The sequence below is a fragment of the Ascidiella aspersa genome, chromosome 6 (assembly GCF_963924565.1).
Source record: "Ascidiella aspersa chromosome 6, kaAscAspe10.2, whole genome shotgun sequence".
Taxonomy (NCBI): domain Eukaryota; kingdom Metazoa; phylum Chordata; class Ascidiacea; order Phlebobranchia; family Ascidiidae; genus Ascidiella; species Ascidiella aspersa.
In genome coordinates, this window is record NC_139452.1 from 13,092,737 (window position 1) to 13,118,927 (window position 26,191).

At 36.7% G+C, this 26,191-nt stretch overlaps 1 protein-coding gene and 1 pseudogene across 1 annotated transcript in view; both read right to left on the reverse strand.

Annotated features, from left to right (window-relative positions):
* LOC146139965 (zonadhesin-like) overlaps nt 1-10,704 on the reverse strand; it is a 37,436-nt gene extending 26,732 nt beyond the window's left edge. The window contains exons 1-11 of the mRNA XM_083392573.1: nt 10,639-10,704; nt 9,559-9,755; nt 9,013-9,278; nt 8,263-8,451; nt 7,209-7,347; nt 6,607-6,697; nt 5,473-5,628; nt 4,958-5,084; nt 4,490-4,610; nt 3,896-3,990; nt 38-219 (exon numbers count right to left, since the gene is read on the reverse strand). Of these exons, the coding sequence (XP_083248699.1) occupies nt 38-219; nt 3,896-3,990; nt 4,490-4,610; nt 4,958-5,084; nt 5,473-5,628; nt 6,607-6,697; nt 7,209-7,347; nt 8,263-8,451; nt 9,013-9,278; nt 9,559-9,755; nt 10,639-10,704 (1,629 nt within the window). The remainder of the gene's footprint in view (nt 1-37; nt 220-3,895; nt 3,991-4,489; nt 4,611-4,957; nt 5,085-5,472; nt 5,629-6,606; nt 6,698-7,208; nt 7,348-8,262; nt 8,452-9,012; nt 9,279-9,558; nt 9,756-10,638) is intronic.
* Nucleotides 10,705-19,907: 9,203 nt separating this feature from the next.
* On the reverse strand, nt 19,908-20,016 carry LOC146139966 (U5 spliceosomal RNA; annotated as a pseudogene).
* Nucleotides 20,017-26,191: the final 6,175 nt, after the last annotated feature.

Consider the following 26,191-nt stretch of genomic DNA (forward strand, 5'->3'; position numbering starts at 1 on the left):
TTGCTATAAGTGAAAGCTTCCATCTCGATTAACTTACGATAAAGAATGGCTTGTTCGGCACAGTGATAGTGCTCGTAGTGTAACTTCGCTGACCGCAATGCAAGGGCAGTTCCTGCCTGACCAGCATGGCTCCAGCCTCGTCCTGGAATTCGACAGTATCCAGGCTCGTCCCAAGCTCAAGGGGACCAAAGATGTCGGCGATGATCGTCACTTCGCTTCCTTCAAAACGAACAAAAAAAATTAAATCAAAATTGCGAGTGGAATTTGGTCCTCGGTATTGCTTTCAAAATGGTTTGACAAAATTTTACAATTGTGGCGTTCAGTTTGAATGAAAAAAAAAACAAAAAAAAAACAAAAAAACACTTGAACCTTTATTAATCACTGTTAAAAAAACAATTTAGTAATTAATACTCTCAAGAATATTTTGTATCGATATAGCGCCCTAAAATATTTTCTATCGATTCTTCGGCCTCTAGAGTATTTTGTACATACAGATTGTGAACCCCCCCAAAAAATAGGTAACTAAATTTGTTCAAACTGTCGAGGTTACGCCAAAAAAAAAGGTTAACAGGTCTGTACAGCTTGTTTTTCAAAAACAGTTTCGCTCGCTCGAAAACACAGTTTCGCACTTTTGTAAAGCAAAACCATGAATAGCAAAATGGTAGGAGGCGCCTTAAAATAGGATCTTGTCTCGTCGTTTTTAGTCCGCCATAGCATTCAAGGCCAAAACCGTATCCGGCAAACCCGTCTATCCCTTTGTGCGGTATTTGTCGTTCAGTTTAACCACGCGTCTGTGAACGCGCCTGCACGAAACCTAACTTGCGCACTTTCGCTCAAGTAGTATAGAGTTACCGCAAAATTATGGGTTTGACATGTTCCACTATACTTTGTATGGTGCTCCATCCCATACCTCTTCTATATTATCATTCGGTCTCTTACAATACGCTGCGTATCGCAATATTTAGAAAACATTTTCACGGGTGCCTGGTATGAATGAATCAATTTTGAAGGGCGATAAACAACCTTTTATCGCTTGTCACTTGTCACGAAAGTGAAGATATAAAATAAAACATAAAGTATTCTATAATATAACATTGGGGATTTGTTTTTGATTTATCCTTGAGTTTGTTTTGTTGGTTTCGGGTCTTTGCGCGTTTGATAAACGTTATTAAACCCGAGATTTATCATTATTAAAGCCTGGGTCAGATCAAGAAAAGGCACGAGATCATGTCAGCCAAACACCGTTAACTCATTTGCCCTCACAACGTATTTTCGAAATTTATGCTGATAAATTTCAATTTATCTAGAAGTGCCTCATCTCGTTTGCTTGTGCGTCACTTTTTTGCTTTTAGGTTAAATATTTGCCGATTTGATGCAAAACGAATTACCAAGCGATAGTTTTGCGTCTTGCGCGACCCTTTGTTGTTATCTTCTTAAACGTATTTATAGACTTTCAGTCCCACATTTGCGCACGAGTTCGACCGCGAACAGCAGGTCCCTTAAGGCTAATAGTAAAAATTTTACTTTGTGACGTCACCTCTAAATCATGCCCCTTAACTCCTAACCGAAATCCTGGAAGCCCCTGACTAAAACCCCTGTTTTTTTGTATAAACGTCAGTGTGTTGTCCGATATCGCCCTCAATGTTTTATCGCGATTGGTATAAAAACAATTAACAAGCGTCCCTATTAAAACCACGTGCAGCTCTCGAAAATATCAAATTGTTAGGAAAGAAACAATTCTTAAGCGCTGCGCATCAAAATTAAAATATCTAAACTTAGTAGTTATATTTCGTTATCGAATTTTGATTGAAACAACATTTCGGCTTTGTCTTTAGAAAGTTAGATGCGGTGGCGTTTCCTATATCCCCTCATTAAGCCGATAGGGAAAGTACCCATGTACGATCTTTATGTAATGTTAGTGCGGATAATTGTGAATATCAATGAACAGAATTGGTTACACTTTGGGTCATAAGTTAAAAACAAAACTATGAATTACCGTTGGCCATAAACATGTGACTAATTAACTTACTTGTCATCGCCTTGTTTATCGGGACAGACCATATAAATGAAAACTGCGAGATAACTATCGGGTTTACGTTGTGTACACCAGCGACCAGCGTACATTTACAAAGCATAACTTAGTGTTGCTTTGTTTTTCGTTCGAATTTATACCTATTCGTTTGGTTTATGATGTTATGGTTTGTTGGCGTTCTGGATTATGCTCGTAAGGAGAAATATCACATTTTGCCCTATAACATAACCTTGATATTGACGTTAAGCTCATGTGTCGGTAATATGATCATTAAAAACTATAACAAACAAGTTTACAGTCAAAATTTTCCATAAACCGCATTTGTAGGCCGTCTGCAGAATTAACTTGGTGTAAAATTCCGGGTGGAGTGATTTTGATTTGAGTGAAATTGTTTACATGGTAATTGCTATATATGCTTTATTTATCAGTACAATGTGTTCTACTTTTTTATATCGTTGGTTAAACCAAGTTTAACAAAATGGCTAGTGTTACAGGCATCTAGGCTACGCTTAGATAAAAAAACATTACATTTCGTGGCAACATGTCACTTTGTGATATTGGACTCAAGGCTGTAGGAATCTTTGGACAGGTGGCAATTGCCCCCACAAACTGCATTTTGCCTATTTTAACTATTTAAATGTATTTTATTTAATTATGTTTCTGGTATCTTAAACCAACTTAAAAATCGTTTTACACCAAGCGCGCCATGCGTTTTATCGCACCCTCGAAAAGGACAATTTGACAAATTTCCGCGAATCGATACCACCTTTGCAATGGTTTTTGTATGAGAAAAACCATCTCTCTCACCCAAAACATAAACAAAATAAGAAGTTTTGAATGTCACATGGTGTTTTGTTACGTCAAATTAATGTTGTGATGTCATCTAAGCAAAACGTTTCGTATACCCTCCCTTCAGTTCTACATCCGTGCCTGACCTTCCCTGACTGCACAACCCATTACAAATGTGATATTATTTATCATTTAAAACCAGCATTCTCGAAATTTTATGTTGAGCCGAAGTTTTCGTTATATTAGACAAAAAGTCAGCTTTTTCCAGTATTTAACATCCGATGTGTTGATAAAACTATAGCCTATATAAAACAATCGTGATTCTTGTCGCTGCACATAGACACGGCTTCATCAAAAAGGTTTTGACGAGGTTTAGGCCCGGGAGAGGACAAATTTGTGAACATATTGGAGAAAATCATTGCGTTCAAATAAGCGAGGCCACTCCATTGACATGTAAAGGCCAACTGAAAGTTAACACCTGGTCAAATCCGAGCGCCGAGCCGCAATAATCCTTTTCGCAAAGTTTCCTTGTCGGGGTGTTTTTATACGCCCTATTGCCCGCCGTCATTACTGGCCCAAAACGCCAGTATGCGTTAAATCGAAGTACACGGTGCGAAAAGACGCGGGCCTTGTGTTTCGTAACAATGGCTCAACAACCGGCTTTATTTTGTCGCCGCTTTTCCAACGCTGGAAAAATATTTGAGCGTCGTAAACGCTTCAGGGAATTGTGTTGGACGTAAAGCTAATTTCCAGCTGGCGTGTTGTTGTAAGTTACGGCACGCCTTGTGCACTATTCATTGTTGACGTTTCAAGAACAGGTAGTTTTTCACAAACCGGCGTTTCTCCCGGCCTTGACGTTAACTGTACATTACAACTAAACTAAACAATGGCACTGTTAGATATAGCGAAGCATTAAACAACATTAGCCGTTCCTAATGCGTAAAAAAAATAAAAAAATGGCTGCTGTGTTTATCTTTGTTGACTCTTGCATCCTACGCTGCAATTTTATCAAGAATAGTCTAGAAAAACTCAGGAAAAGCTGCGATTCGGACAAGCTTTAGAAACTATGCCAACCTGCTCTTATTTGGGGTCTGTGAATCTTTTTTCCATCAATGACTTCTTCCATGGTCGGAATAACCCCAAACGTGTTGATCGTTGAAATTTCAACGCTGAAAAATAGCGAACACTTGGACGTAATAATCAGTTGTTTGTTGTATTACTAGAAGGAAAACCATGTGTTCGAGTTTAAAGCAATATATATTTGTAGTAATTTTATATTTGTTATTACAAAAATTCGATATCCTAGAATAAAAACCTAATATTTAAAACAACATCAAATTATATTTGAATTTTTTTTTTAAATTCTGTAGTCTGCGGGAGATTTATCATATGCCGTGTTTCAGCTATGTGTTTTTAGTGTTAAAGATTGTCAGTTCTTTTATTATATTTATGTTCTCAGTATTCAGTTTGATCGGATTTTTTTTATGGTTGGTTGGAATAATAAACTCCAATTCAATTTGATTTCATGGTTATATGTTTTTTTTTCGTTTTTATACTAGCGATGATGTGTCGCAAATCAGAGTTAGGTAAAAATGCAAAATGAAAAGTAAAAATGCAAAAATGAAAAGAAAAGGTTTTGGTGTAAAGCTGATATATGTCTTCTTGTACCTGTACTCAGTCACTCCCGACACCGTCAGCACGTAATCTGCCGGTTCCAGATTTGTAACGTTGAGGACGATCAGCCCGGATGCCTCGGACTGGTTCGTTACAGTCGGAAAAGGCGTATCAGCTGTGCAGTGAATAATCAAAGAAAAAACATTTAGGCTTTAGCTTAAATTTCGGTGTGCAAACTTGGTGAACAGATTAGTGCAACCATATTAACGTCGTTGGTTAAATGTGATAAAAAGTGATTGTATAACGGTAATTTCACTTATTTTATAACTTTTTGAAAAAAGTTATTACGCAGAACAGTACCTTACCTTTATAGTATACATCAGCCGCAAAAAATGTTACATACATTTGGTAATTTTTAGACTGATTGGGGCTTGTTTAATGCAAGCACACTCATTAAAGAACTGCAACCAATGGAGTAATGGCGAAAATGATATACACAGCGTAACGGTCTATAACACGTACCATCGACTGGCAATACAGACTCATAGGTGATGCCTTCGCCAGAAAGAAGAATGGTTACGACACCATCAGACTCCACAGTAAACCAGGTTTGGTTATCTGAGCGGACCACGGCGTTGTACAAAATCACCTAAAAAAATTTTGTGGTTGCCTTTTTATTTGACGCAACAGGTGTTTACATATATTGTTTTATTGTAGAACGCCATTATTTTGTTTAATTGTGGACATTGCTTTCCGGTTTAGTAAAAAGCATTTTTTGCGGTAAATTATAATACACGAACGACACCCTTACTCTTTATTATTGTAAAATAGCTAAGAAATTTCAAATATAATATTTTAATAACTTACAGAACATGAAAACCATCCGGTACAGATTTGTTTCTGACCATTAAAAAACTGGTTCATTTGCATAATGAATGATAATTACGCTAAAAATACTCATTAAAAAGTGTAATGTTTATCCCCAACTTTCCAGTAACGGTGTTGTTAACTAAAATGGATTACTCTTATGTACATACCTTGCCTTGGGCTGTCAGAACCGAAAACACTTCGGTGACCGTTTTAAAATCTTTTTTGTTAGTTATGGTCACCATTCCACCAGTGTCCTGTGCAATTTCTTTGTACAGTGGAATTCCAGCAGGATTCGGGAGGTTTGCTGTCACCAGAGATATCACCTGGTGAACGTCAAAAACAACACACATATATATATATATATATATACGCGCAACTATAGATTTACTGAATAGATCAGGGGTGGGCAAACTGCAGGTCGTGAGCCACATGCGGCTTGCCGGCATGTTTTTTGTGGCTCTTCTAGTCGAATCGTAAAATTCCTATAAAAATTGGTCTACCGTACCAAGCCTCCCAAGAGTACCGTTTATGAATGTTTCTCTTTTTTATTTTCTTTATTTAGGCCAGCATTTCGTTTATGACGTAACAATAGACATAGAATCCGACGATTTGATTAACAGTAAGGCAACGCAATTCCATTGCTAAGGTTTAACTTTTCAGAGAGGTTTAAATTTTAGCAAATCAATCAAAAGACTGATATTGATAAATATTGTGCATGTTTTTTTGTTATTACAGGTATTATTATTGTGTTAATTACCGTTTCGTATATTACAATTCTGTTATTATTGCTAAACTTGCATTATTTACCGTTTTTGTTGCCTACCCCTGTTATAGATGTTAAACACTAACAATATTGCGTCGGTCTCATTTAGAAAAATTTTTATTCACACTGCAGGACTTCTGAAATAAATGCCATCACGCTGTCAAAGTTTTTCTTTCTACAAATATTAGAATCTTAGTAGGATGGATCCTCGTAATTTTGATTTAGGGGCAAGGTAAAAACGTAACGCTAAAGAAATATATCCCGTGCAAAAATATAAAAGTCATTCTAGTGTAAGGCGACAAAAAGCCTTTGGCCCTTAAATGTTAGCAAAACTGTCATGAGAAGCAAACTGTCTTTATGCCGACAAGACTTTTAAAAACAGACTTAAAGTATCGACAAAAAAATAATATACGAGAATTGACACCGGACATACTAAAAAAGTTAAACCTCAACGTCAAGCCACATAAAACTGGATGCCGGTCGCGGTTTGTCCACCCCTACAACGGGGACATCCTTCGCAGTTCCATCTTAAACTTACCCTAATCTTTTTAATTACAGCCAGAGCAACCACGATGGGTTTGATTTCGATATCCTTCGCATCTGCGTCCGTAATCATGAAAACAATAGATCTGCAAAATGACGATTGAAAAACAAATTTAGAATTGGAATTTATGTATGTGCTTGTCAAGATTGATCGTGGGCTCAGTTGGCGAGAAGAAACTCTACCCGCTAAATGTTACCAGAAGTAAGCCTATGCGCATGACGATTCCTCATTTGTTTTTTCTTTGCAAATTGGTTAATTTTAAAGGATTACTATATTATTTATTTCGGTACAAATTGCAGTTAAGGCACTCTATAAAATGGATTACTATAATAAACAAGAAATAGGTTAATAATTATTAGGGTCTGCTCTAAAGCCTTTTCAAAGGTAAGTAAATAATGAAAGCTTGTTCGAATGGAAATACAAAATTAATGATATTTTACATTGGAAAATATAATACCGTTACAAATAAAATCATTTTTGTTTTTGTTTGGTGTAATTTATTTGGCCCTTCGGAACTGTGGTAACATTGCTTCTTTTTACACGTTTGATATTATTGAAATATGTTTGGTAATGGCTTCTCTCTAGCTTCAACATACCTCTTTGTACTTGCGACCAAAGCGTTCAAAATACCCGTCAAGGCCCTTTCAGGAAAATCGCCCCCGCCTCTTGCTGTAAGCGCTTGCAAGGCAGTAATCATCTCCTCAGGATCGGTTGTTTCGGTTAAAGGACCCACAGCTGAAAAAATATTAAAGCCAGGTTAAAAACGAACCTCACCAGAACGAAATATTTTGTTGTTATTTAGTTATACAATATTATCGAGAAAAATTACACCTGCATGTGAAACTGAGTTGGATCAATTGTAATTTTTAATTGTAATTGATGTAATTAATTACAGGTTTTAAAGTAACTGTAATTGTAATGTAATTGAGATATTTTTATTCTATGTAATTCTAATTGAAATTAAAATTTGCTAAAATTTTTGGCTCAATACATTGATATTAAGAAAATTGAAGTTTCAATGCCGAAACTCGAAATTGATGTAATTAACTACAGTTTTTAATGTAATTGTAATTGTAATGTATTTGAAACATTTAAGGAAGTAATGTAATTGTAATTGAACTGAATGAAGGTAACCGACTCTGATGTGAAGTAGTTTAAACATCTTGAAATATCGCAAAATTTGAAATGTTTATTATACATATTGATGATTTTGTATGTGACCAAGCCCTTACAAAGTGTATAACAAACGTATTAGTAGCAAAATGCGGTTCTCTTGGTACTATTCAAATGAAGTTGTATTTACGAACACGATGCCGCAGAAAACGGTACTAGGATCGCTTCGCGACCATGCCGTTTCCACTTATAGCGTGCCTATATCTCGGTCGGTTGAGCAAGGTCTATAGGTAGGAATGAGGTCGTGTGTTCAAATATCATAGCTGATAAGTGTTTTCTAACCTTGCCCTCGTTGTTTTATGCCGGCTGTTTTTCGTAAACCTTGTCAATCAGCAATCTTATGTAGTTTAAACTTAATATAACTTGTTTTGGGCTAGGGGAGACTGAAGAGCTGTGTATTAGGTCTATTACCAGATTTACCAGAGACTGAATATGGGAAATACTTTAAATTAACTTCAAACAGAAAAGGATAATAACTTGGATCGTTGAAAGGGCTGAGCACGTAATATAGCGGTTGATTGGTTGTTCCAAGAGTTTGCGTGATAATGTTGATCGTCTGGTTTTTTGCGTCTTCGATCTCGCCGCCCATACTTCCGGTGTCGTCGATCGCAAACGAAAGTGTCGTTCCGACCTTCAGGCTCAGGAAGAGAAGATACTGGACGTTGCCTGTGCGGTAAAGTAATCTTACGTATTAATAAACATTGGCGGCTGTTGTTATAACGCGCATAAATGCAATAGAGGTCTGAACGTTGGCTCGGTTAGTACTTAGCGGTGTTGTTTTACTTAAGTCACTGTTTTTAAATGACTTGACTTGACTCAAGTGATTTGAACAAGAGACTTGACTTAGACTTTTGTTTGGTGAAATTTTGTTAGATTCACCGTGATTTATGCTTAAAAAACAGTTTGCTCGCTAAATGTCGCATTTTCTATTGTTGCCAATCACATATCAGTCGGAACCGAATACGTTTACCAGTTTCCTTAATAATTTATTATTTTATTATTTTTATGCAAATAACCTGCTCTGGTATATAGCAACGTTATGATATATTAGTCCCTAAATTCAACGTATTATGCACTAAAAAGTAGATATTTGAAAAACATCGCACCCAAAAACCAACGCCGAGAGGTTAATCAGAATAAGACGAAACGCATTTTCGTTCGTTTGAAAAAACACTGCACATTCCCCGTTTTGTTAAAAACCTATACAAATCAACAAAATGATCGAACCTATTAAGTTTTGAATGCTGAGCAAGATGTCGTCGAGCAGTTTTGCGATCAGCGGCGCCTGGTCATCGGTGATCGCCTCCAGGTCGACCGTGCCGAGATCCGGACTTTCCAAGGTGGCCAGCTTCATGAGCCTGACCGTTTCGGCCCTGGCCTCGTCCAGTTCGTTGCTGACGATCAAGCCAATGACCTTGCTCAAGACGATCGACGAGTTGACACCAACCGTGGTCTTACCCGAGTGCACGCTGTCTAGGTAGTTTCCCAGAAACCTGGCCAACAATGAAGGGTTGATGAAAGGCGTCGAACCTTGAATGCATTACTGTGCTGTAAGTTCAGCACTAGTCGTTGCGCTACCCGCAACTCCGTAGATTGCCAAATAGTTGTATTGGAATTTAAAGGCTTCAAACCGGTGGAAATTCGGTCAAAATTTCACGTAGATCACCCATCACTTATATTAACCCTCAATGATGTGACATGCCCTACGGCACAGATGTAAATAAAAGGTTAAACGGCACAGAACATGGCTTTAAGAACGGTAAAATAACTAACCCGGCGGTCGAAGCGGTTTTCCCGAAATGGGCAGTAAAGAGCTCGACCAGAGTGTACTTCTGATCCCTGTTGACCGTGGGGAATCCACCGGGGCCCGGTATTTCGGCGAAGATCTTCGTCGTGGCGTCCACCAGGCTTTGCAGCACCAGTTTGTCAAAGGTGGTCCCGATGGTGATGGTCGTATCACATTGCGCTTCCTTGATGGGCAAATTGTATGTTACGTATACGCTGCTCAGTCGAGTTGCTAGTACACTGCATTTGGCGCGCGCGTGTTCAATTGACTTCGCGTGGCATGCGAAAAGAATGTGCATTTGTCTATAGACGCAGGTTAAGCAAGATCACTTTACCAAATAACCGACACAATCGGTGGCTCGCAAAGAACATACGGCTGAACTTAACCAGCAAGCGCTTGTTTAGTCGCTTTATTTTAATGTATACGCGGTTTATGAAAACTTGTGACATTTCTGTGAAGATATTTTAACGTTTAGTCCATTTAACTTTACACGGCTTTGTTTTAAATACGCATGGCAGTTTTTTGTAAACTCGTCTCAAGACCAGAAAAGCAATTTCAGTAGCTTATATTTTAAGGTGTACATTTAGTCCTAATAACCGATAGTTATATAGGTATATTATACTTTTAAATCGTGAGCAATAATAGGAAATAAATAAATGCTAAACCTTTTCAATAATAATGATAAATTTGTTCCATAGTCGAAAGAAAAGTTTACCTTTTTATTGACGTTGTCTAACATCTACGAAAGGTAATTAAACGTTTTTACATTAAGTTTACTAACAGACGTCAAATGTATAATGTGTTCTATTGGTTCTAATTGATTCCGCGGTCACATGCAATTGGGCTATCGTCTCTAGTTTGCATAATTATGCACGGTACGCTGGTTTTGAGGTAACGTCAAGTGTTTACTCTGAGCTATACGCGCAATACAATACTCGCAAAAGCGATTTTATCGGTTTACGTTATTCTCAACAGAACATGCAAAAAGCAAGTAAAAACAATTTTTTTAATAATAGTTTTTAATAATATTGGCATTACATTACAAAAACAACAACTAATTAACTAACCGTTTGGGTCGGATTTTGGAGCAGAAAGCCCACAATCAGCAGGGCTACTGCCGACTCGATCTTCATAATCGTTTTCAGGTTACTCAAAATGCAAAAACGTTAAATTTCTTATTCAAATTGAACAAGCCTATTGAGTGCTTTGCAAAACAAATTAATAATTACTTAATACAACATTTTTGCGCTATGTTTATTCACTATCACGTCCGTTTTGCACCTTTTTAAAATAGTATGGAACCTAAAATTTCCGAATTAACACAATCCGACAAACTCAACAATTTTGGTGTTTTCCTTGTCCGTATTATTTTTGTTATTGCTCCCGACAAATTGAGTTAAAAGCTCCGTCGCAATCGTAAGAACTGCGCCTAGCTAAACACAAGTGTAGGGGGCAATGATTCTATGTTATTAAGCAACCATTCAATGTGAAAGCATTCAAAGGACACCGACGAATAGGCGTAAAGTTAAACACAAGTCGGGGTTTAACTATTTGCCGACTCTGCGTTGCCGAAACTAGCGCGTCTTCCCGCGAACAAAGCAGTCAAGGTTTCGAGTCAACACAGACTAAACCTTTCGCCATTTATGAATTCCACCTTTTGGTCAACATCCCATTTAGTTAGTGATTGAAACTGAACGATCGCCAGGTTGCCTAAGACTCAAATGTAAACGACCGTTAGCAACAGCTTATATGTAAACGACTGTTGTGTCTACAAAACACAATGGCGCCCCCAATTTCTTCACTGTTGTTTGGGGGCTGCTTTTTTCTCTGTTTTTACCTGCCTGATAGCACGTCATGCTGCGACTATACCTTTTTCCAGGAGCAGTGGCGTAGGAGAATTGCCGCCTTTCAGTAAACCCTTTCGACGAATGTGAAGGAATTGCGCGCAAATGCCTTTGAGATCCTCATCGGCGCACCCGCGATGTCTTCAACGCTGCCACGGTCCTGCTCTTACACGGATTCCTATACCCCATTTTCAATAGCTTTAAATTTGCTTTTAACATGTCTGTATATGCCACCGTAAATTCTTCAGTCATTTTGACATTACATTTAACGTTATACCAAATTATCAACATGCTTTACCCATTTGTTTTTTTTGTTTTTAAATATTATTGTAACCTTTTGATCAGATGAAACAAGTTCGAGTTTTTTTGCCAAGGCTTAAATAAATAAAATGATATGTTCATTTAGGAAGCCCTAATGCAATTTTACCTCAATGTTTTATTGTAAAGGATCTAAAATGCATAAAAAACGGGCTTAATGTAGCAGAAATAATATGGAATGATTGTGCACGATTGGGATACGAGCTGACATGTCCACATTGGTGTGCGACTGTGCGTACGGAATTAAAAATTATAGACCAAACCTGCGCCATGTGGTCTTAAAAACGATAAAATTACTACTTTCAAATGTTTTCTTTATGCTTCACTAAATTACAGTTCGAAAGCAATGTGACCTGTTACATTCGAAATATTCTTTAAAGCAAGGGTCTACAACCTGCGGCGAACCTGGTCTAATGTAATTCTTTGGCTCACGACCTATTTTGCAAAATAAAAATGGGACCAATCCAAATATATTTTGGCTATTTTAACTGGAAAAAGTTTGCTATCTGCGCGAATCTTGTTTTGCTTGGTATTTTATGCTCCGCGCGAATCTTGTTTTGCAAGAATTTTTATGATTTGATTAATTCTTCTTGGCCCTAAGGTGTCACGAGTATGGCAACTTTTTAGGAGAAATTATTTGAGGTATGGAACTCTCTAAGAATTAAGTTCGCTTTGTCGCTGATGCATTCCATCATTTCCAGGTTATTATAAGTTATTATAAGTTGTTATAATAAAAAGTTTTCATGACAAAATTGTTAGTGGAGATTTAATACGGCCGCAAAACCTTGCTGAGTCTGGTTTTGGCCCGCGACTAGAAGGTTTGCCGATCCCTACTTCAAATAATTAACGTTTGGTTTGCTCAATGTACGCATTACCCTTCTAACCTTGCCTTTAATGCCTATAGTTTTCAACCTGAATTTTTATCAGGAAGGAAATGGACAATTGGTTCTATACGTTGAACAGGGATCATCTTTCTTTTCGTTGTTGTATTATGTTGTTTACTCGCTTTGGCATCATTGATTTTGAATTTAGTTTCCTTTCCGCACCCTAATATGCAACAAAGAACTTCCAAGAATAATCATGTTATTGGATTGTGACTAGTTAAGTGTGCGCTTATTATTGCATTGTGGTTCGTCGGGCGTAAAGTTACCACAAAAAGGTGCTGTTCCAAATTGAAGTGCTTTCCGGACATCGCCCATATATTTTGTACAAAAAAACAGGCAATCTCCCAATCTTAAAAAAAAATAGGCTTTCCTGCCAATGTTTGCTCAAATATTACCTAAATTGTAATTCTGTATGTAAGGGGGGTTGTATTTAACGAACATTAATAAAACAAAGCTTGTTCTACTGCATGTTGAAAAACTGTAACGAAAACAAACGCTGTTAGACTTTCTCCTTAAACCCCCCCCCCCGCCCAAACAATTTAACGCGTAGGCTGTGTAACGGCGCCGCCCTATCGTTTCATTGCGATTTCCAAAAATCAATTGGTGATTTGTTGAGATTATAGGATACAAGGGCTGAAAGACGCCGGAAGTTTGAAAAGTTTAATAGAACGCTCGGCAAGTTTCGACTCATCGCTGCTCCGGCCGTATCGCGCATCAATTTGTTCCTTGTCATAGCTTACTTTGTTTATTTCAATGTCAGCGCCAACGGAAAAATAAACATTACTTACTTACTTACTTTCGAACCCAACAAGGTTATGGTATGTTGTTTAAAAATGGGTATATAGCCAGATCCAAAATATACAAATGCAGCGATTGAGAAAGAATTTAACTTGCTTTTGTCACTCACCTGTAGCATAATTTTATACCAGTGCTGTGAAGACATGAACGAATGGATTGACCAGATTGAAGTATTTTGGGAAAAGGACTTAATTTGAACATTTGAAGAACGAACGACTTGACTTGAAAGTGGGTAACTGGGCATACTTATTGAATACATTTTGGTAAAAGTGTGTTGTTTCCGTTACTTGTTTTTTGAAATTATTTACGCGTAAAGCGATTTGCTGCTTTGTAGTTTTGCTATACACTTTCGCCCAGAACGGACTAAAGTTTAACTAACTAAAGTTTATTAGTTAGTTTATAATTATAACGACCTGTCTTAAAATTAGCTTGCTACGACTATATCTCAGTATTTGCCTATGTAAGTTATTTGGATACGGGATTGACTTATCTTCATACACGAATCAGTAAAAAAATACTTGTTTACAACACTACGATTAAAAAATTGACTAATTATGCAATAGCAGGTTTGAAAGCAAATGCTACAAGATCTTATAACATAAACGCTTTTCGGTATAGAGACAAACAAAGGAATATTGCTGCAATAAAATGGGCCATGACGTTTTCGCGCGATAATGATTCAAAATATAAATCCTGAAAAGTTTAAAGGCGTGACCTATTAACGAAAATCATCTCTAATGAAATAATAAAAGTATGAGTTTATATTTCTGACTTGGAATAACTTAAAAAAAATTTGAAAAAGCGAATAGAACTGTTAACGTGTTATTGATACAACAATACATGGTGAAACAAGTGCCTTAAAACTGGACACGTCGTTGGCGCACAGTATCAAACCTCCGCCCATCGCAACAATTTGTTCCGCCGCTTTATTCTTGCCGACGCATCGGTTAGATTTGCAGTTTACGTTTACGTCTGTACTTTGTGCGAATCGCAAGTTCAGTCAAGCGCGCAAATAGTTGGCAGGGCTTCGGGCTGATTCGTTGCGAAAAACGTGCCGTTACCCGGTTTATTCCAGGCGGCCGAAAGAAAGCATTGCCTGAAACGGCACGCTCTGACGTAAATGAATACCTAAGGCGCGTTCAACGCTAAAAAGGCAACAGGAAAAGACCGGTTGGACGCGGGTCGGCAAAAATCGGCCGGCGGCATACGCGGGTCACGTAGAGAGCCTTCCATCACGTCAGCACCCCGACGGACAGCCGTCGCGCTTCGCGGAGATCGGTTGCGGCCAATTGCGCGCGATTGACGGCCACACAGGATTCCGGATCCTGGCCGGGAATTATTGTCCAATATAATGAAGTGGAAGGCAGGAAGATTAGAGGCGCGCACCTCGCCCTTTCCTTGTTTGGGTTCTGGATTAAAAAAGGAAAACCCTCCCCTTAAAAGTAGGGTATATCTGTTACGCTGCATTGGGACGGCGAGTTTTAAGTGCTTATCCCAGCCCTATATAAAAATATTGAAGTTTGAGTTACATTTTTTTATCACTTCTTTATAGCTGGCGACTTTATGGTTAACTGCATGTTTTATTCCTCGTTTAAAAATTGAACATGTGTGGTAAACGTGGTTCGGAAATTATTTGTCATATTGCAAGGTTTACTGACGAACACTAATCGCTGGACGTTAATCCCGATATTATCCCTATGGCACGCTGGGGAACATTTACCGTTGTGCGACTTGTAATCAATTATAAAACGCCACTTAACTTTTGCACTTAGTAAAATAAACTAAAGATAAAAAAACGTTTCTAAACAAATTAGACTTTTAAAACTAGTAGAGGCAATAGACAACCCAACACACAATCAATTTATTTTAAAACTTAAAAAGACCAGTCGTACGAGACTTGGTACACTTCGAACACAGATGGACTTCAGGATCGCCCAGTAGCGTATATCGTTATACTTCCTAATTGGTTAATACGAGGGACCCATAGCTCATCTTTCGTCATTCGGCGTGCCGGTTGTCAGTGTTGTAAATACTCAAGTTAATGACTTGACTTAAATTTACTATGACTTGACTTGGACGTTAGTCATTTTGTCAAATAACTTGGGTTAAGATAAGAATTTTTTATTTAATATATATTTTTTAAATTGGTTTCTTTATCTTAACTTTGGCACATAAAATAAATTATTGTTGTTGCGTTGTTGTTATTTTTTGGTTGAGGTATTAATTATAATCGGACAAGTTTACCCAATGACTTAACTTAAGGTTGACCTATAATAATTACTTGTCTGAGACTTGACTTCATAAGTTGTTTATCAAATACCTTGGGAGTTAAAGTCTTTTTAAATTGACTTGTTTACAACATTGCCGGTATAGATAGAACGTATTTATTATTAATGTTTTTTTTATAATGTTTACTATTTTTTGTTTACGAAAAGTCTCCCTTTAATCAGTTTAGACTCCAGCAATAAGAACAAAAAAAGAAAAACCTCATCGCGGAACAGAACACAGTTCAGAATAAAACAAGAAATTAGCCTATTGTCGGAATAAGTTCTAAACATGTCACAATTGTGCCAAATCCTCTAAAGCAAGATGTAAACAAAATCTTACCTAACCCCCCAAAACACCTTTAACTTCATCATTCACTTGACTTAACGAAATATTCCAACCCATCCCAATCAACTAATTAAATCAATTGCCCCCTCCTAACCCTCAACAAGAGCAAATAGTCCGTTGCCAAAGAGCGCTGCTCAAACGTCAAAGTCAGAACAGCGGCGCCTAATCGCGTCTACGCAAAAGTATAATGTGTTATTCCGAATAGTATATGTGTTGTTCCGCGTATATATTAATGCTCAATGGTTTTTATTGTATCGTTGGTCTTAAAATTCGCGCGAATCGAAAAAAAAAAACTGTATCTCCATTATTTAAATTAGCTTAAAAGTGTAATTTAGAAGTCATGGCCTTGTTGCCTTGTGATGCAACAATAAGTCATAATGAAAAAGTCAAAAGAACTTAAACAAAAATGGCTCGCGGTTCACTAAAACTGCTGGATAAAAGTTAAACTTTTGAACACTGCTGTACAGTATGGTTTATTAAATCCGAAGGTCGCGGTTTGAACACTGCTGTACAGTATGGTTCATTAAACACAAAGAAACGAAACAAAAAATTGTATTGTATCGTAACAATTGATCGCGAAGGGAGGCATATGCTAGGAAAATATCTATTGTCCCATCAAACTACTGATACAAAATAAATTTGATTCGGGCAAAATTATAACTACAATTGAAGTAGGTTAACAACATTTAATTTTTTCTTTATAGAGATCGTATTCAAACTGGACCAGAGAACATTTTTTTAACGACACCACTAGAAAAGTCTGTTTGACATGCGACACGGCTAGCGATAGGAATTGTGTTAATTTATATTTATTTGTCTTTCTGTTAATAAGAAATTCAAATCAATTGGTGCTGTTTTCTTGTAACGAGAAGAAAATGCATATGTCATGGAATGAATACCTGTAAGCATCTTATGAACGCATTAAGTTCAAATACGAAATGAAATCATAATGCGACACCCTTAAAAAGCCAAAAGACGCACCAGGGCGTCGCGATGCACAGTTTGATAACAACTAAACTAGATTAATAGATTTCATTAGCGCTTTGGGTATTTTCAGTTTCAATGCGTCGCCTTCGCGGTATGGATAACTACCATCGCATTCTTCCAACATTAAGCAAGTTGGCCAAATTCCGGCACGAGTTTAACATGGAACGTGACATTTTGATGCAGTTTTTGGATCGCGCCCTCGTCGCGTTTTGAAGATAAAGCGTTCGTCGTGTTATGAGGTAATTTGTTGGCATCATTTCTAAAACCTTTATAATTCCCCTAAAATAACTGTTATAGAAAACAGCACATGTAGTAGGCTATAGCTCTTCAGCTGCAAAAACATGTTTTCCAAACAGGGTAAAGCATATACTTACAAAATAAAGTCACTCGAAGCGAGAAAACCAAGAAATACCGAAAAATTTTAAACTACAAAACCATACACGGTTTACAATTAAATAAAAGGTTACATAATTGTTCAAGTTCCAATATTTTTTAGTCATTGGTCAAAAAGATCATCGTCGTGTTTCGTTTATTATATTTTGTTTTAGCTCAACTTCACTTCACCTGTATCTTTTTTACTAAGTACTTTACCTATACAGTAGTCAGTGACTTTTATTTGCGTACGATGTTTGCCGCATATGGTGACATTATGTGCAAGAAGTAATTGGTCTTTGTCACACAATAAGATTATGGTGTTGAAGATAATCCGTTTTTTGACCGTCTGTTTGTTGTAATAATTTCAAGCTTTGTTTTATCAGATTTATTTAACATTTGTATTAGGTTTATTTATTACACGCATTATAACGCTTACGAAAAACCTATTGAAAAAAGAAGGTTGGTGAAGTGAAAAAAAAGAGTCAAGTTGGCTTAAAAGCAACTAATCACATAATTGCCTGATAGGGGCTTGTCCAATCAACCGTTAAACCAAGGCAGATTCACTCATCCATGCAACTTTTGTTAGAACCCCTTGGGCCTTGATGCATGATTTATATTTCTTGAATATTCTTGTATTATTGCCTTATTTAAGTTATGTCTTCGTTTTTTTGGCTTACTCCTGCAAGTTTCAGTTGTTTATATTGGTTGCGTCGTCTGTATAATGCACCAGACAAATGCCTTGACAGCTTAGGAATTGGGCAGTTGGGCGATTTTAATTTTTGTGCTTTAATTTTACATTTCATTAGACCAGAGGTTTCCAACGTCAAACACTGAACTAGATTAACTATTAAAGTTATCGCGTTTTCTCAAAGTAGTTTCATTATACTTTTCTTTGGTAGTATGATTAACGACGTATGGACTCGAATTTTAAATCGAACAAACATTTTTTTATTGCGCTTCGCGCCAACACTTTCTTAATGTCTCCTTAAATGTATTAAACACGTTTTTAAATGCAAAAAATCCGAGGCCCGCCTGATGCACAGTTGTTCTAACATTTGAATAACACAATTCTTAGTTAACATTTTGTACGGCCCGCAGAGACCATTCTGAGTTTGGTTGGTGCCCGCGACTAGAAAAGATTGCCGACCTATGATTTAAAGTCTTGGCGCAGAAAGTTGAATTTTTCCTGGTAATGACATAACCTTGTAAAATATAGGAATTAATCTTTTATGTTGAGCTAACGTCAAAATTGGTACCTACGTCATTAACTTAGTTCAATTTATACACATGTTCATGTAAATTCCTATAGTGAATGTGTGTTAGACAACCTAAAATATGACTGACAGCTCTTTGAAACGAAAGTGCAGACAATATGATGTTAGACAACAAATATTACAATACTTTACTGTAAAGCAAGATGATGGGGGCGATATGAAATATTATGAAACCCAAGGGGGCACTAGTGTAAAAAGGTTGGGAAACACTGCATTAGACTAACACGTCTGTACGTTTTTAACATTGGTGTAGTTTGAGGACAAACGAAGGGCAGTCAGAAATGTTGTTTATGCGACAGCGTCTATATGTTAACGAGTCAAACGTGGGGGCATCATATTCACGGAAATCGTGTCCTTTCGCTTGTAACTCAACCCTGACGGTTTGTTCGCTATTCACAGCAAGCGGTTTTATTTAAATGAATTTCCGCCGCCTTATTGAAAGATTCCTGCGCCTGTTGGTTTCACACAAAGAACATGACAAACGTCATTGTTTTTCATTTGCTCAGAGCAAACCAACTTAACTCACAGGCGTGGATGTGGCTTTTCTGTGGACTTTGTTTTATTTGAAGTTACCTCAAGGACAAATCATAATCGAACAAAAGATGGGCATAATGCTTAGACTTAGACTATAGGTAAAATACCCGGTTTTGCCCGCTGGGTAAATATAGTTTTTACCATTTTCTAACTGACTTACTGTATGTATAGTTGAACTCGCTATGTAAATTAATTGCAACTGCAATAAACGCGATAATTTGCGAAATTAACCTGAAATTTGTTTTGAACAAAATGAAACCATACATCGTGATATGGGCTCTTTATCACTCTTGCACATCACATGAGGTTATTATCGGGTAGGCTTAAAAGAGACGTTAACGGAAATTTAACTTAATACCATAGTAAGTTTGCTAATCCCCGTTGAATAAGCCTATACGCCGAACAAAACAATACTGTCCCAACAGACTACGTCATATCTGTATTTTACCCTCTGTTGTTAAATGCGACAATAGAATGAACGAAACCCACTGAGTTGTATTGCTAGATGGAAATCGGATTATCCAAGTTTTACCACATAAAATGCATTATGTGCTAATGTTTTTCAAGAAACATCTGTGAAACGTTTAGTTTTAACACAAGTTTTGTTTTAGTTTAATATTATTGTTTTCATTAGCCACAGTTGGTTTTCTTCTTGTTGTTTTGTATTACACGATATTTTCGTTGACAACGAAAATTAACAAAAACTATCAACTCTGTAAAGAACGAAGTTAACTAGGGCAAAATGAATCCTTAAAACTTTCCGGAAATCTTTGGTAAAAGGCGAAAGATTTACACGTTGTGAAAATGAATCCTTCAAACGCCAAACGTTAAAACGCCGATGTTTGAATAGCGACATCTAACGAACAGTCCGATGCGGAGCGCAAAAAAAACTCTGAGAACTCGCCCAGGTATTGATATACACGCTGGGACATTACGGTTAAACAACAGTTCGTGCTTATATTTTTGTCCTTGGGTTTAAAAATAACTGTACTGATATATCGTTATTTCTTTATAATACCTTATTAGGACAAAATTAAAATATTGCGACTCTGTAGACCGCAACGCAAAATTGCATTCTTTATCACAGCATTGTGGGTCTTATATCCATGATTACCAAAATTGTGAAAGTGATGTATTTTCGGGGGTAATGTGGACTGTTTAACGTGCTTCTTTATTTCTAACTGCGAATCAAGTGGAAACACAAAGATAACACTGGTAAATCATGCTGATTACAAAAAGAAGACTTGTTCTGATTATAGTTTTAGATTTTTCTGTCACGTTAATTTTTTTTCACAAAACTTCATTTCAGTATTGAATGATAAAGAGGAAATAATGTATATATATATATATATGTACAAGAACCATGATCTACACTTTTTGAAGTCGTTTTTTGACCAATTAACGATTACGGCTCACGTATCATAGTTCAACGAAAGGCGATTAATGATGCAAACATCAAGGAGCTCAGAAAAACAACTAGCCTGCGGTGAGGTTCGATGACCTCCAGCCATACCGGGACCGTCGCTTTACCAACAGGCATTTAGATTATTTTCCCCCAAATTAGCACTACAAGTTAGTGAAGAGCAAGCTTAACTTTTCCACGAAGATTTGTATGGATTGGTTACGGTCTACTTTTTACTCTGTTGATTTATGTCATTATAAAAGGTCGCAAAATAACAATAGAGTAAGACGTTAGAGTTAACTGTTTCGACCTGACAAAGTATATGAAAGGAAACAAGACGAGGACAATTACTGCAACATAATAGGAAGTTAGTTTTGAAATAAAACTACCGCTAGGTAGAGATAGAGAAACTTTTACTACACAAAGGTCTGTGGAACATTAATATGATGGCCGATTTCTGTCGGTGCCCTACGAGAGATAGTGGGAATGCATAACAACATTCTGGATGCATATGAGGATGCATATGAACACAAAGTAAAAAAAATATGTACATTTTTTATATAATAATATTAATTCCAGTATTGTTATCATTCTTTGTCATGCTATTAATTTTGATTGCTTTTTACACATGGGGATAATAATTGGACTATATGAAATCCCTGGCTTTGTCCGCTGGTTACTATTTTCTAACTGACCTGTGTTGTTGAACCGGCTATGTAAATTAATTGCACCTGCAATAATCGCTAAAATTTGCGAAATAAACCTGAAATTTGGTTTAACAAAATAAAACCATCCATCTTGCTGTGGGCTCTTCATCACTATCGCACATGACGTTCTTCTTGGATAGGTTTAAAAAGGGCGTTAACGCAAACCGAAATTTATTTAATACCTTAGTACATTGTTTCTTAACCTTTTTTACTTAGGGGCGCACCTAGAAACGTACGAAAACGTGGCGGCGCACCTTGCGAGCGAAGGGAGCGCGAAATATTTCTCTTAAATTGCTTGCATTTTTATATTATATGGGTTTTATAGTTGCATATCTTTGAAGGGACTTCCAGCCTTTGAAAATAAAAACGTATTTTTGCCCGTTAAGTCTTATTCCGATTAATTTTGGAATGATTTCGACATTTTTCCTTTCGCTCGCGGCGCACCAAGCAGCCTTCCATGGCGCACCGGTTAAGAAACGCTGCCTTAGTAAGTTTGCTAAGCCGGGTTGAACAAGCCAATACCCAGTATTTAAACGTGACGAAAATATGAATTTATTTGGAGAACCCACCACTAAAAACTAATCCGCAATTTACTGAATACACTTTAGAATTTTTACACTGTTTTGAAAACACTATCCAACGTCAGACAAATTCGTACCCCGTTTAAAATAAAAATTTCTCCCTGGTAAACCGCTGCAATAAACGCGATATTTTGCGAACTATGCTAAATTTTGCGTCGGTAAACATACTACAAGAAGCAAATAAGTTTTAACCCGCGAAAGATAATCGGTGCAACAAAAACACTTTTATTCAGCGAAATCTCAGAATTTTTATATAAACAGCTAAAAAATATAATATTCCCATGTCCAGCGTGCGCGTGTGGAAATGTATTTAAAAAGACTCAAAGTTTACGAACGATTTTATCGTACAGTCAAGTATAGCGAATATCCAATTGGCGATGTCTCCCGATTTTTGCTTCTGATATGACGTGTGTAACGGCAACAGTACTTCAATAGTTTTGCCTTTTTTAAAACAGTGAACCATATGCTGTTCGATTAAACTACTTTTATTGAAACTAATGTTTCAAAAAATAAATTAAGACCTACATAAACGAGTGTAGGCTGGCTTAAGTAAATTTATTTTTCTAAAGATTTGCCTATTATATTGGAGTCCAATAGGTTTTTTCGTTGCTTTATATTATGAGAATGGACACATGAAGCTGAATCACGTAATTTGTTTTATAACGTCATAAAAGGTTTAGCCTACGCCCTATACGGTCTATGTCGTGAAACCAGTCGAACCTGACTTGAGCAGTGTATTTCACTTCCCTATTTACAATTGTATCTATAATTAAAATTCGTATTTACATGCTGATAAACAAAACCAATGATTTGGGTTTTTTCAAGGTTTAAAATAACTTACACGAAAAGTTTCCTCAATAAAATCCAGTCATTTATACTCGTTCGGAAACGTTTTAAACGTGTTTTGAGAATTACCTGGTATTACCAGAAGCGTTGGCTGGCAGCTTGTTCGACAATCCATACACAACATTGTTTGGGTTTAAGAATTTCGAAAAGATAATGATCAGAAAATCAGACACTTAATAAAATGATTTTTTTAATTTTATTTTCTTCTTGAGTAGTTTTAGCTTAAAATATTATTTTTCTCCCTATCAGCAAATGATGTTACGAAAAAAATCAATCGGAGGACCTTTTAATAAAGATTTTTTTCTTAACTTTTTCTGTTTTAAAAGTTACGAAGGAATTGTGCCCCACTAAAAAAGTGTTCTTATGCAACAAGCGCAAAATCGCCTGAACTTTTATGACTGACTATAAGCGGAAACGAAATAATTTAAACGGACGTCCTAACTGCTTTCCCATCTAAGTAGTGCACCAATACCGGTATACCAAACCAATTTTTCTCTTTGACTTAAAGCAACAATATATCCCTCTATTGCTTTTCAGCCATGTTTAAACCTTAAAGAAATAACGCAAAGTCAAAATATGAGTTGTATACGTCAACAATGTGCCGTTTACGGCGTGTATAATCATAATGTTTTCACTCTAATATTACTATAGTGAAACTTTTAAACATCACGAATAAAACAATAAAACATCACCAACAGAATAAGCTTAGTCAGCATCAGTCATGTATTTGAAGTTAAGACGAAATTTCCTATCAATCAAAAGCAAATGTCAGCAATATCAGGAAGTTGAAAGACTACGTTATTGTTTTGATCCAAAAACTCTGTATTTTAGTTTTGACGATCTCGTGACAATTTTACCAGCTTCAAAAACTACGCTTTTAGAGTTTTAATAATGTTTTTTTTTAATCAGATGGCATAACCTACTACGTCACGGCATAATAAAACGATATGTATCAGCTTAATAATATAGATTTGCGCGAGAAAAGTGTATAACAAATTCCCCTTCCATTTACCTTATCGATCATTGCGGGACAAATTTCAGCGTAATTTTAACGGCAAGGCATGTTTGCGTCATAGTTAATGTATTTCTAGGACTTGCTGATTAAAGAAGGCAAGAAGTGATATGCCCTATCGGTGACTTTCTGACGTAACTGAAAACTTTCCATAAAAGGTCGATAAAAAAGTGCATACGGCTACAACAGTCGACAAAACTTAGCGAGATTGTTTTAAGGTATTACGTATAGCCTTTATCTAAAACGGAAAATAATAGTCTTTTTATTTGTAGCTTTGTAAACGTTGTGCTTTGGGTATATTAAGCACAAATCATTTTCGACCAAGTCTTGCAATTTACCGACTTGTATATGCTATTATAAAGAAGCAGAATAGTCAAAAATTATTTGAAAACGTGAAAAAGTATAGGTTATTCTCTAAAACGATTCACCTTAATACCTTATGTGGATTGTGTGTGGTGGCTAAATTTCTTGACATGTTAAAGCAATCGCGCACAAATTGTTATTTTGGCCAATAAGTACCCTGATTCATTGTATAGTGTGGTTGCTTTAAAATGTTTTATTGTGTCGACTAAAAAGTGGATCATATTGGCGGCTTAATATGAGCTTTGATAGAAATGTGGTGCAATTTTCGCCACGTGACGTATATTTAGCCTAAAGCTGAAATCATTACCGCAATGCCGGTTTGTTTGGTAGAAATGCATAATCCTTATATGATCCTCTTTGTGAAAAAGATTTACGTGAGGCTGTGATCGAGTTTCCGAGAAACGAAGATAGCTTTAAATTTACGTAATGGTAGCAAAAAAATGCTGTGAAAGGATGAAATAAAAAATGTTAGGAAGTTTTTATTGAAGAATTATTCGCTATAGTTGTAGTCAATTACATAGTGCTTTCTCTCCTTTGAAAAATCTCCAAATTTTTTGTTCTATTTCTCTATTTATCTGAAATGTAACACATTTTGTTGCATTTTTGGAGATTACCGGCATTCCACCCAGCAGATTTTGTTATCTGGATTTGGCTTTTGCCTACTAATATATATTCAACGTTGTCCCAAAAAGGCGTTGTAAAAACGTCGCTTTAATCCCACGCAAGTACATTATACAACCAAATAAACTACAGAGTACAACCAAATATAGAGTACAAGGTTTTGTGAGGAGCACAGGGCTCTTACAAAGAGCCTATATTATCTTTGACTTTCTCAAATCCACGTTAAACATGTTGACATACCGCAAAAAAACTAGAAAACGTTGTTTTTAATGCCGTTGTATACAGATGACATCTCATTCTTGCGCACATAAAAAACGAACCTTTCTCTTTAAACTTGGAAACTAAAACGGCCCAAGGCGACGAATAGCTTTCAGGGTAAGAAAACAAAATTAAAAGAGTAATAGTTGCAGGAGTTCGAATTTCAAGTGACGCCTACGTTCCGGGCCTACGTCGTCTATAAACGCGAACATATACATAAAGTACATATATCTGACGGTGGAACGTGCGCAAAATAGACTCGGGTAACTGCGGTCCGCGTCAGTGGAATTATCGCGAAACAAAGTTGTTTGAGTTTCAGGTCAGAGTCAGTCCGTTATCTGTTGTTGAATCTCGATCAGCCCTGAGTCAGGGCGACCACTGGAGTGTAATTTCGGTGCTGAGTTATTTCGCCTGCGTCGCCATCTTCTTGCTTTATGTTGCGATCGCGGTATTTTTCGCTTCCAGCGGTTTTTGCGGTCTAGCGCTTCTTTAACGCGCAGGAAAGGCTTTGCTTGTATGTCGGATATTACAAATTTTAAACGTTCAAGATACCGTTCAAACAGTGAGAAAATTTCAAGCTGGCAAGCCAGACTTTTCGTATGGCCGCAATTGGTCGTGATCCTTACTAGGTATAGCTAGCCTGCCGAGACATGTTCCAGATGCCACAAATATCCGTTAGCTCTTTGTTTTGCTGACAGGTGGTGGTTGCCAAATCCATTTAATTACAACGGCTTACTATGGCATACTGGCAATTACCTTTTCCTAACTATGCTGTAATTCTATTGTTCTGGATGAATATCCCTTGCGGTATTTTAAATATTTCCCGGATTATTTTTTTTGTTGTTAAATTATTTGCCACAAACACAAATATACAATACTAAAAAAATCGACATATTTTTGCAAACCTTAATTTTAGGTTGAACGCATGATAATAAGTACAGCGCATATCTTAATAACCAGAAATAAGTTATAGTCGTTAAATTGGATGTCTAATTTTTATCACATCAAACATCTATAGAACGCCATTTGAACCATCAGACTGTTTTCTGCGTATTGCGTTATTATACTAACAAAACATATATTTCCATTATTACTTTTCGTGCAACATGCGTCGTTTTAGGTTGAACCAATTGCTTTATGGAAGTAAAGCATCGTGAGTTAACCTCGAACGCCAAATTGTTTGTTATATTGTTTTACAACGTT